The following is a 10,630-nucleotide window of genomic DNA, read 5'->3' on the forward strand; positions in this document are numbered from 1 at the left end:
CGGCATCGTAAGTATCAGAAGTCCCCTATCAATAAAGAAAAGTTATTGCCTGCTCATTATGGAAAGAAGAACTTTATCATCCTTATAAGACATGAGGACATCGTCTTCCAGGATGTACGATAATCCTGGTCATAATTTGTCCTTAGAGGGATCAGGCCAGAGACATATAGCAGGCATCAATAACAGTACTGGCACTGTTCGCCTCATGAATACTAGGCTATTACTGACACATGTTCAGAAACACTTGAAATTACCATAGGCTTCAGGATCCTGTCTCGGAAGGGATTATACATATATCCTGAAAAATAGAGGCAGTATTGACAGTTCCTGTAAAGAGTCTTTGTTAGAGGATTTTCAGAAACGATGTCTCACAGCCAATGGGGATATTTTAGATAGGCGCTGGCCGGCACATACTATACAGGAACTCACAAACAATGATGCAATAATTGATGAAAGCTCAAAAGGGGGATTATCAGGGGATCTAAAGCCGCGTAATTCTTTTCTACAAGACATACGAAACTTACAGATCTTTATGATTACAAATAATATGGACATTCTACAACGGATTCTTCAAAAGATTAGATACATAAAACAGAGAGTTCTAACTACCAGAATCAGCATTATCATAGAGAATTAAGTGTGCCTGTCCAAGAAACTTTATCAATGAGAAATACAAGATTTAGCACCGGAGTAAGAAGTCAGGAAAAATATCTCCTGAATCTCAAAGGGGAAATGGGGAAAATCCATACGGTACATCAACAGCTAAAGGGAGGAATCTTAGTAAATATCGCAATAATCAAAATCCCGAATCATCAGCAAGCATTTATCGAATCCGTACTATAATCCTCAGGCAGTACCAGGCCGTCATCAATTCCGTGTGTGATCCAATACGTAAGATCACGGCGGCAGAAATAATACATACATGTCGAAGAATTCTACATCGTCCTGCATCGTCCTTATCATATGAGGCATACAGTTCCGTACGGAGGGGTAAACACGATCCGCATATTAGGAGGAGGGAGTACTGGTTCCTGGGGATTGAAGTATATCATCTGATGCTCCTTTTACGGATGCTGATTGCATTTACACTGGAAGTATTACCGTTATTAGTAGGCATACCATTGACAGTTATCCTTCCTGTATCTTATGGAGTCCTTGTCTTAGGCGTCATAGGATATGTCTATGTGATTCTGAAAGTATCCGGATATGAACAAACATTTGACGGTATCAGTAAGCCTCGTTTTAAGGATTGTATATGAGGTGTGGAGAAATTCATGTGAAACAAGATCTCGGCAGCTTCCTCAAACACAGTAACTGATTATTATTGGATGCTGTGCTGTAATGATAGTTGGGCTTCTCCATCGCTGAAGTAGAATCGTAACTCCCATAACCCCTTTATAATTTGAACAATTAGTCCCCTTTCTTTTCTTATCGTGCTATCTACATCACATTTCCACTGTGTCTCGTATCGTAACATGGTATCTTGCCTTGAGTAGGTCCCTATTTTTAGTTCTACTCTAATATGGTGGTTATAAAGACATTCCTGTGGTATGTAGAATTATAATTAAAGAGCTCCCATCCTCTGGGGGTCCTGGGTATCTTGGGAATGTCGCAAAACTATATAGCTATATGGATGCCTCATCACTTAACCCCAAAACATCTCCTGGAATGAGAGTCTGGTATACGAAGCTAAAATGGCTATATAATTTCTTCTTGTCATGACAACAGCTGTCTCTTTCTCTTCTCTGGCGTCTATTTTCATGAAGCTGATCAGGAGTATGTTTCATGTGTACTGAAAGGAAATTCACTGGTGGCATTTTATTAGTTTATAAAAAGCAGAATCTTGTTGTCTTTAAAGGTGCACATCAGGAAAATTCAGGAGGGATTTCTATAAGGGGTTATCAGTGGAATTATTATATCACCTCTCTCAGGTGTGTCACCGTCGCCGCTTCTGTTTTCACTTCTTTTTTGGCTCCGTGCTGTTCAATCTCCAGATATTTTATCTTTTCTCACGAGGTTGATATTAGGGAACACATGTGACTTCCTTTTTAATCTCTGTTTTACTAACATGAGAAACGCTTTTTTAATTCATTTGTCGCCATTCACGACTTTCACCTTCCCCTTTTGCTGTTTCGTATTTTCTGTACTCTTCGTTAAAGCAGATCACGAAAGAGATGAGACTGCAGAAACGTATTATAAGCATTCTCACATTGGATGGATTAATAGAACGATATGTAATCGGGAATGATTCTCATGTGGCTTGATAAATATCTGTTAGATGATTATAATTTGTTCCGGATATCTTTGATTCCATTCGTATCCGTCTCCCTGCAGTCATTGTTAGAAGCATTACACCAAGCAACAGGGGTTTGTGTGCACCACACCTGCAATGCCGCCGGGTTATCCTTGTTCTTTTTATTATTTGGACTCTGTCTCTTCCTTAGAGAAGTAGTTTTCCTATATACTCAGGAATGATTTCATATACGATAAACAATATGTCGCTGTAACCTGTCCTATTAATTAAGTTGACATCATGGATAAATGGCTGCGTCCCCTATGTTTGAACCTCTAGGGAAGCTGGAAACACAACGATTTTATGATCAATTAGAAGGGACATATTGGGGGATCCAGGTGCAAAACTCGCTAGGTTAATACTATATAAGGCCGGCCCTCAAATTGAGTTGACACATGAAGGTACATGAGTTCTCTCAACTGGAGGGGGCGTCCTATTTATGAATAGAGGGATCAGGAAAGATATTAAGAAGGAAGAAGCAACCCGTTTGCAGATAGTTGTTCCAACGCAATCGGCAAGAAAGTGCCAGATATTGCACTGGCAATGTCCCACTCTGCACATCGTGTATTCCACTGTACTTCTCACTATATAATCCATTCGACCGCTTCATTCCTTGCAAGATCCTTGTATCAGAACATATTGGAGATTGAACACTTATTCCTCTTGTGTCTTCCTCAAAGATACATTAATTAGTACAGTGAATGCATATTTATCTATTAATGGCGCCTATCTGGGCGTTATATTTTTTTTTCTTTCAATTGCAACACACGAGAAGGGAGACATATGGGATCCTTGGGTATTTTTATCTGCAAGATTCATTTCTCTTGCGTCCCTTTCTTTGTCCAATAAGGGGCAATTAATATTATGATGTACATAGGAGTCTTCTGATGTGAAACATCTCGCCTTCATGTTATATAGAGGCCTTAATCGATTCATTCAGTCAGTGGTGAATATCAAGAACAACAGATCAGGTAGCTATGCAAACCGTCGAAGCAAAAGGATTCCGTAAGGAAGCAGGTAATAGTAAGCTCCTTACAGCATGCCATGTCACAAGTGAATTGCTCTCAATAGAGGAGAATTAACGGCAGAAGGGGTGTTTCCATATATATATACATGTATTTAATATATATAAACACCTATATGCAAGAGGGATAAAGGGAGAAGCGGTACAATATTCCTTTATGTGCCAAGGAGGTATGTTTATACCGACTGTGGCGAAAACAGTATCTAACATTCCTGTCCTTATTGAATAATCTTGTTGGATATTCATCTACCGCTTATGTAAAGATCCTCGTGTGCCCAGAATTAATAGTACAGGAACAATTTTCTCCTAGGAAACCGAGAGATTGAGGGTGACTGAGGAAGAGGAAAAGAATACCCAAATGAATCGAGCAGACGGGTCCTTTATGTATAGATAATATTTCATTGAGGGTCAGGGTATTCTACTAGATGCAGGTGGTTTACAACATGGTCCTATTGAATAAGAGAGAAAGTAGTCATCCCTAGAACATCCCAGGCACTGTATAAGAGAGACGTAAGAAATCTCTGTATATCATCCAGAGCAGTGATCCGGACCGAAGTGTATATACTTCTATTCCAATGACCCCAGAGGTTTTCCCTGGTTATTTAGGAAATAGTCCAACAAGAATTGTAGGAAACTTATGTAATCACTTTATCTTATCTTTTTTTTTTAGATATTAATGATATTATGTCCAATATTAACAAACTCGAATTGTGATTTCGTTTAAGAAGTCCGTAAATTCATATTCATTGACCCGGATCTGCATGGCATTGTGCATGTACCATCTCTGAAGGTTAAAGTAATATTAGTTATTTTCTACATTGGGATTACATCCCCAAGTTATATAAAGCATTCCACTCTGCCCAATACGATCCATCCTAACAGATCAAAAAAGGAAGATGAATACAACTAGGAATCTACTGCAGAGGGAATGAACGGGAAGAAGTATTAACAGGATCCTAAAGCGTGAAGAGTAGATACTGACCCCGAGACACTAGGACATGAAGAGTGAGGACTGATGCCGGCCTACTCAGGAGTAAATCATGGGCCGTGGGAACTAAAGAGTCCGAGAAAGACCCGGGAATGCAAACCCCGGAATCCATAGGCCCTAAACTTGAAACAACGACCGTGGCACCTCATACATGACCAACAAATCCTAATAGACAACCCTAAACAAAATTCGAAGGCTGAAGCTAAGCCATAAGTCTGGCCCGTGAGAGCAACAACCAAGAAAACTACACGATAAGCCCTAAATCCCAAACCCTAAAAATAAGACGTAAACCCTGAACCATGAAGCGTAAACACTAAGCCCCTAACCCCTAACCCTAAAGAGTAACCAAGGACCTTAGAACTTGAAACATAGACCGAAAAATAAACAATGAAACCCAAGATTCTAAACCCATCAACGTGAAACTTAAAACCGGAAACTTAAAACGTGAAACATAAACGCCTAAACCCTGAACCGTAATGCCTAAACCTAACCTCTAGACCCTAAACCCTAAAAATCTAAACACACAAATGTAAATCCTAAACCCTGAACCCTGAACCCTGAAAGCGTAAACCTGAACCCTAAACCCTGAACCATAAATCTTTAAACCCTAAAACCTAAACCTAAACCCTGAAACCCTAAACCTAAACCCTGAAACCGTAAACCTGAACCCTAAACCATAAACCGAACTATGGACCCTGAAGCTGACCCGGAAACGGGCAAGTCCGAAGGGCCAACTCTGACCCTTGATGCAGTGACCCCCAGGGCTCGCCTCCAAACCCTGAGCCTGAACCCTAAATCCTAAAGCCTAAGCCTTAAGGCTTAACCTCCTAATCTTAACACTATGACTCTAGACCGTGAAATCCTCAAACATAAACCCCGGTGCATGCAAACTAAAGATGAACGACGCACCCTTGGACAGCTAAGGAAAAATTTTAGAAGCTGACCCCTCCTCCTCCAACCCAGATACTCCATACAGGACGTGAATTCATGGCCCCTCTGCTTGGCATCCTTACTTTATCCATAATCTCCCCGCCCCCCGCCACGTCGAAGAACACGTTCCTCCCTGGTACTGTCCCCGGGTCTGCACCTTCCTCCTTCTGTTCTTTTCCTTAGACTGTCCCCCGCTGGAGGAAGGGGGACGCGGATTAAGAAGGTCCTGTATCGCTCTTCTCCCTTTCCTCTGGACTGATGAAGTTATCCATTCTCTAAAGTTGGCGAGGCTACTTCATTATTTGGCTTTTCTTAAGATTCCTTCCCTGGGTATTCCTGTCTGGAGGTAGCCCTCTTCTTCTGATCTCCCAACCCCGCTGACTGGTGCACGTTATTATCCTACGCTCGGTCGTGTACCGTCTCTGGGTGTGGTCTTCCCCCGAAACTTGGTTACACTCGCCTCTATCTTTCCTTCTTACACCTACCGTACTTCGTCCCCGCTAACTATCCCCAGTTATTATACGCTACCGGCTGGAGACCTCTCCGCTGTGTTCCTCTCCCCGCCTCCTTTTCCTGCCTGGGGATTTTCCTGGCCTATCCTCCGCTGTGTTGGGCGCTCCTCCCCCCTCGCCTCGTTGTTGGTCCCCCTCAGTTCTTCCTATTGCTTGTGGTGACTGGTGGCGCGCCCCGGACTTTGTCGAGATCTGTTCTTTCCCTCATCGTAATTGTATCTAACCTCCCCTTTCACTAGCCCGTTAGCGCTAGCCCCTTTTTTACTCCTGACTATATTGCTTGCCGGCTGTGTCGCTTATCCGACGCGACTCCTTCTCTCTTATTACTTGTCCTTTATTTTCCTCCTTAGTTCTCTACATCGCCTGGAGGCCTCAGCCCCTGCGTCCATAGTGGGCCTCACGAGTCTCGTCTCCTGGTCTTTCTATTCCACTGATCCTCTTGGATCCGTCAGTTTGTACCTGCGTATCTTCCTTGTTGGTGCTGGTACATTGTCCTCCTTCCGTGCTGTTGATTCCCCCAGTGTTGTGGTCTCCCATCCTCGGTTCCCCCGGTATCCACCGTCTTTCTTGTTTACTTATGCCATCTGCTTTTATTTCCTTCTAGTTCTGGGTTAATCTTGGAGTTGCTGTTGGTTCATATTTACGGAGACGGCTCCATACTTGAGATTTCTGCTTCTCCCCCCTCTACCTCTTCCTATTCTTGGGTTGGTTATCCTCATAAGACCATATACAGCTACTGTTGCGAGTAGTCCCGCTATTATGACGCCTGCTATTCCTGCCCCTATAGCTGCTGTGACTGGTCCTTCCAGGACCTCCCGGATTTGCCCATTGTGATTGCTGATCCGGCTCAAATACTGGGTAAACCTTTCTAGTCCCTTCCCCTCCTGGACGTTCCATAGTTCGTTCCCTGCTTGTTGTCTGCACCATTGAGCTATGTCCTTGACGGTTCCATCTCCTTCGTTATCTCCCGTGTTTTCCCTTTCCAATACTTCCTCACAGAGTGAGGCAACATTCTCGTCGTATCTTATCCTGCAGTACGACTCCGTCCCCTTATGATACTCTAAACACTCACGCTTATAGTCGTCCCTGTGCCTTAACAACTCCCAACGCGTCCTAATATACTCCCGCCATATCCCCATGTCTTTCTCACTACTGCCAGGTCCATATGTCCCCGGCTGGATCCACTGGTCTCCCCTCGCTGTTACCATTTTCCACTTCGATCCTCCCCCTTGTCCTTTTGTGTGTGCCCCGCTATCTAAGGTACAGGCCCACCCTGCCCCGTTGTTAACCTCGTTTACATATTTGGGAACCTCCATTATTAACGGGTACCCTATATCCAGCTGCTGTCTTCCAATCTTATTGCCGCCCTTGGTTGGACTTAACCAAAACCGCATTATCCGGTATGCTGCTTGGCTGCCTCCCCAGGCCTCAAAAGCCTCATAGATTCTCTGGCATAAGATATCTCCTTCATGTTCACTCTTTATCTTCCTCTGTGCCTTATCGGCCTCATATAATATGCTTACCATGTCCATGCACATCAATAACGAAACCTCGTCCTTATTATTTGCTTTCCACTTACTGTGTGTTGTTTGGGATGTATTCTTCCAATGCAAGTATTTCTCCTCTGAGATACACCTTTTCAGAGATTTTGGGATAGCATACTGCGTATTCTCGGCAATGCATTTTGTTGGTTTCCTTTCTGTTCCTCCCTTTGCCGCTCCCTCCTGCCATTTTCCTCCGGCGTTCTTCGTCATAGATGCGGCCCACTCCTGAATGCCTTTGCAGACCAGACCTGCCATAGGCCAATCGAACGTCCAAGCCTTGCCCCCTACCCCTTGGGCATTGGCTTTCCATCTTGTCCTGTCTTCAACCTGGTTCCAACCCCAAGCTAATAAACAACCCCTATATCCTGTGTTATATTGGTGACATCCGTCTGGGCCCGGGTCGTTCGGAATTAGTTTCACGAGCTCCTCCTTAAAATCCCAGCCCCTCTCCTCACCTGTAGTCATGGACTCGCTTCCCATCCTCCTGTTGCAATTAGTCTATATCCCTATCCTGACTCTTATTTGTTGTCCGCCTGCTGAGTTGATGTACTTCGTCCGATCCTTGTCTGATAGGATGTCTTATACTTCATCCAGATTGTCTCCAGGACCTGAATTCGCCTTCTGAGTTCCTGTTAGCTCCCCGGTTGTGGCTTCTCTGTTGGTGAATTTCTCCCTGTTGGCTGTCTTTTTTTTCTGTTCTCCTTAATTCCTCACCCTCCTCTCTAATATCACGCTGTTTCACGGTTCCTCTTTCCGGGTTTAGTCGGCTTCTGACTCTCCTCTTAGCCCCCCCTTCGATTGGTTCTCGTGCCCTACTCTATCTTCTTCTATCGCTGGTTCTCTCTTACTCCCGGCCCCTACATGAGGTCCCGCTTCATGTTAAGATTGCCCTCTGTTCTGGTCTTCTAAGCCGGAGGTCGGTTGGTTCTTTCCACTGCATGGCCGTACTTTGTCCTGCCCCCCCTTCTCCCTTTGGGAAGCTCCGGCTTCGCTGGTGTGAGCGGCGGTCCCTGACGGGTTCTTCCTCGCCCTTTCCTTAGTTCTCTCCTTGCCTTGCTTTCCTTCCCCTTCCTCCATCTCCCCTTGGTCTTGGGCCCGGGGGTCTGGTGGGGGTGCTCCCCCTTGGTCCTCCTCCTAGAGTTAGAGTCCTCACTTCTTGATTCTTCCTGTTCTTCTTCCTCTCGTTCTCGCTCTTTACCCCCTTTATCTCCCCCCCCTTATTCCCCCTCAGTCCCTTCCCCTTGAAATTCCCCTCATAATATTGGGGATTCGGTCGACTTCCTGCCCTCGGTCCTCCCTCCCCAAACCTCTTCTCCTCCCCTCCTGGTTTCCCTAGATTGCTCATTACAAGCTTTCTCCTTCTTGGTTTGTTCTACTTCGCTCTCCTTCCCCGCCCCTTTCAGCCTTAGGGGTTCCTCTTCAATCCTTCATCTCCTTTTTAGCTCCTGATGCCTCCTCCTCTCAGTCGTCGGTTAAGGGCCCGCCCGGAACTCCCCAATATACCCCCCCCTCTCTCCATGATTTGAGATCCTCTGACTAGTCTTTGTGTTTTGCTTCCGTTCTTCCTTTTGCCTTTTTCGATCTCCCGGATCTCGTTCTTCTTGGTCTCCTTTCGTGGCTGTCCCTGCTTCTAGGCTGGGCTGGCTGAGGGATTTGAACTGTGGGTCCACTATGACGGCGCCTTCGCTCCCTTCAAGATAGGCCCATGAACGTGCTCCCTCTTCTTACCCTTCTCTGTTGCGAACCTTCCTCACATGTCTCGGTCGTCTCTTTTCTTTTACTTGCCTTTCCTTTCCTCCTGAGACTTTCTGTTCTGGCTCACGCTCGGATTATCCTGCCTTTCTCCTTTGTGGCCTCTACGCCTTCCCCATCTCCTCCTGATTTCTCCTTATGTTGTTTTATGGATTTATCCTCCATAGGACGCTCTTGACACGAGGGGTCGTTATTACGCTGACTATCCCTCCATGGGTTCCCCCCCTTTGGGTGAGGTTATACGGCAGGTCCCTTGTCTGGACTCCTACTTATGCTCTCTGCTTATCGGGTCCTCTTCCTGCTTCTCCTCCCCTGTTTCCCAGGCCCCTACGGACCCCCTGTCACTCCTCTCCTTTTGCTGTCCCATTTCTTGTCGTCTGGGCCCCCCCTTCCCTACCTTCAGCTTCCCGGTTTGAGGTCGCTACTCATTGTCTGTCCCTGATGGACTCTCCCCCTCTCTTACCTATTCTTCGCCTGTTGTGTCTTTCACCAGTTTTCTTCTTCGTGGGACGTTTAGCTCCCTCCGCTCTAGTTCTGTTGGTAGGTTTTGTCGCTGTCCTCCCCCTTCCGTTCTTGGTCTGACTATCTTCCTCCTGGGGCTCCGATTCGTCCCTCCCTCGTTCTGGCACTTTTAACGTCGCCTTCGGTTTCAGGAGTTCCCAAAATCCCCCTTCTGGCGACTCTTCACTCCTTGAATCTTCTGTTTGTCAACGTGGGATTGAGGTCTCTTAGGGTTGTTTGGGTTTGGGGTGGTGTTTGTTTCCTGTCGGTTTGCTGAATCCTTCTTCTTCCTCTTGCCGATGGGGGGCATCGACCTTCCCTTTTTCTTATTCTCACTTTCATTTACCCGCGTTAGCTTTACCTCCTGAATTTGTTCTTTGCCCTTATTTTGTCGCTTCCGAGCCCCATATCCCGTTGGTTTTTTCTTTCTGGTCTGGCCCCCCCGGGTTTGTTGTCATTTATCTTTCTCTTCAACTTGGGCCTCCTTCTGGAGGATTCAGGTTCTGACCCCTTTTCTCCTTTTTTCGGCCCCTCTTTCTTCTGCGCTTCCCTGGCTTGCATCCCCTGCCCCCTTTACTCTTACTTGATTCTGCCGTTTTATGCCTGGTCATTCCGGTTTCCGTTCCTCCTTGTTCCCATTTAGATTCCTGATCCTCCTGCTCCTTGACGGGGTGTTCGGACTTAGCTCTTATACTCCTCCGGAGTTATCTTGGGGCTTCCAGGACTATTCCCCTGTTCTCCTGGGTTCCCCCCCTTACTCGGTAGCCTCCTGGGTTTCTGGCGTCCTCCCCTTCTTGGTGTTCCTCCTGTTTTAGTCCTTAGTGTCTCATGAGATGCATTATGTCATGCTTCACCCCCCGCCGGTTTGTCCTTGTAACCCTTGTAATTGTTGCTGTACATCATGCGGCTCTTCTCTTCTTGCTGCCTCCTCCCTCCGGCTTCTTTGTCCCCTCCTCTTCCGTAACTCCTCCTGTTCGCCTTTGATCAAAATTCCCCTATTTTTTGGTCCTACTTGATCTGCGCTGCCTTTCACGTGTTCTGGATATCTCTTCTCTTTTTTCGTGACTTATGTACTTCCCCCCCCCC

At 45.9% G+C, this 10,630-nt stretch overlaps 2 protein-coding genes across 2 annotated transcripts; both read right to left on the reverse strand.

Annotated features, from left to right (window-relative positions):
- Positions 1–6,119: 6,119 nt before the first annotated feature.
- On the reverse strand, positions 6,120–7,771 carry C922_05632 (hypothetical protein; the record flags this gene model as incomplete). The annotated part of the gene is made up of 2 exons (XM_008821203.1): positions 6,120–6,347; positions 6,392–7,771. The coding sequence occupies 2 exons, from the start codon at positions 7,769–7,771 to the stop codon at positions 6,120–6,122; spliced, it is 1,608 nt and encodes a 535-aa protein (XP_008819425.1).
- A 556-nt stretch (positions 7,772–8,327) lies between these two features.
- Positions 8,328–8,636, reverse strand: C922_05633 (hypothetical protein; the record flags this gene model as incomplete). The annotated part of the gene is made up of 1 exon (XM_008821204.1): positions 8,328–8,636. One exon carries the CDS (start codon positions 8,634–8,636, stop codon positions 8,328–8,330), a length of 309 nt encoding a protein of 102 aa, XP_008819426.1.
- Positions 8,637–10,630: the final 1,994 nt, after the last annotated feature.

This window comes from Plasmodium inui (genome assembly GCF_000524495.1).
Source record: "Plasmodium inui San Antonio 1 unplaced genomic scaffold supercont1.117, whole genome shotgun sequence".
NCBI classification, from domain to species: domain Eukaryota; phylum Apicomplexa; class Aconoidasida; order Haemosporida; family Plasmodiidae; genus Plasmodium; species Plasmodium inui.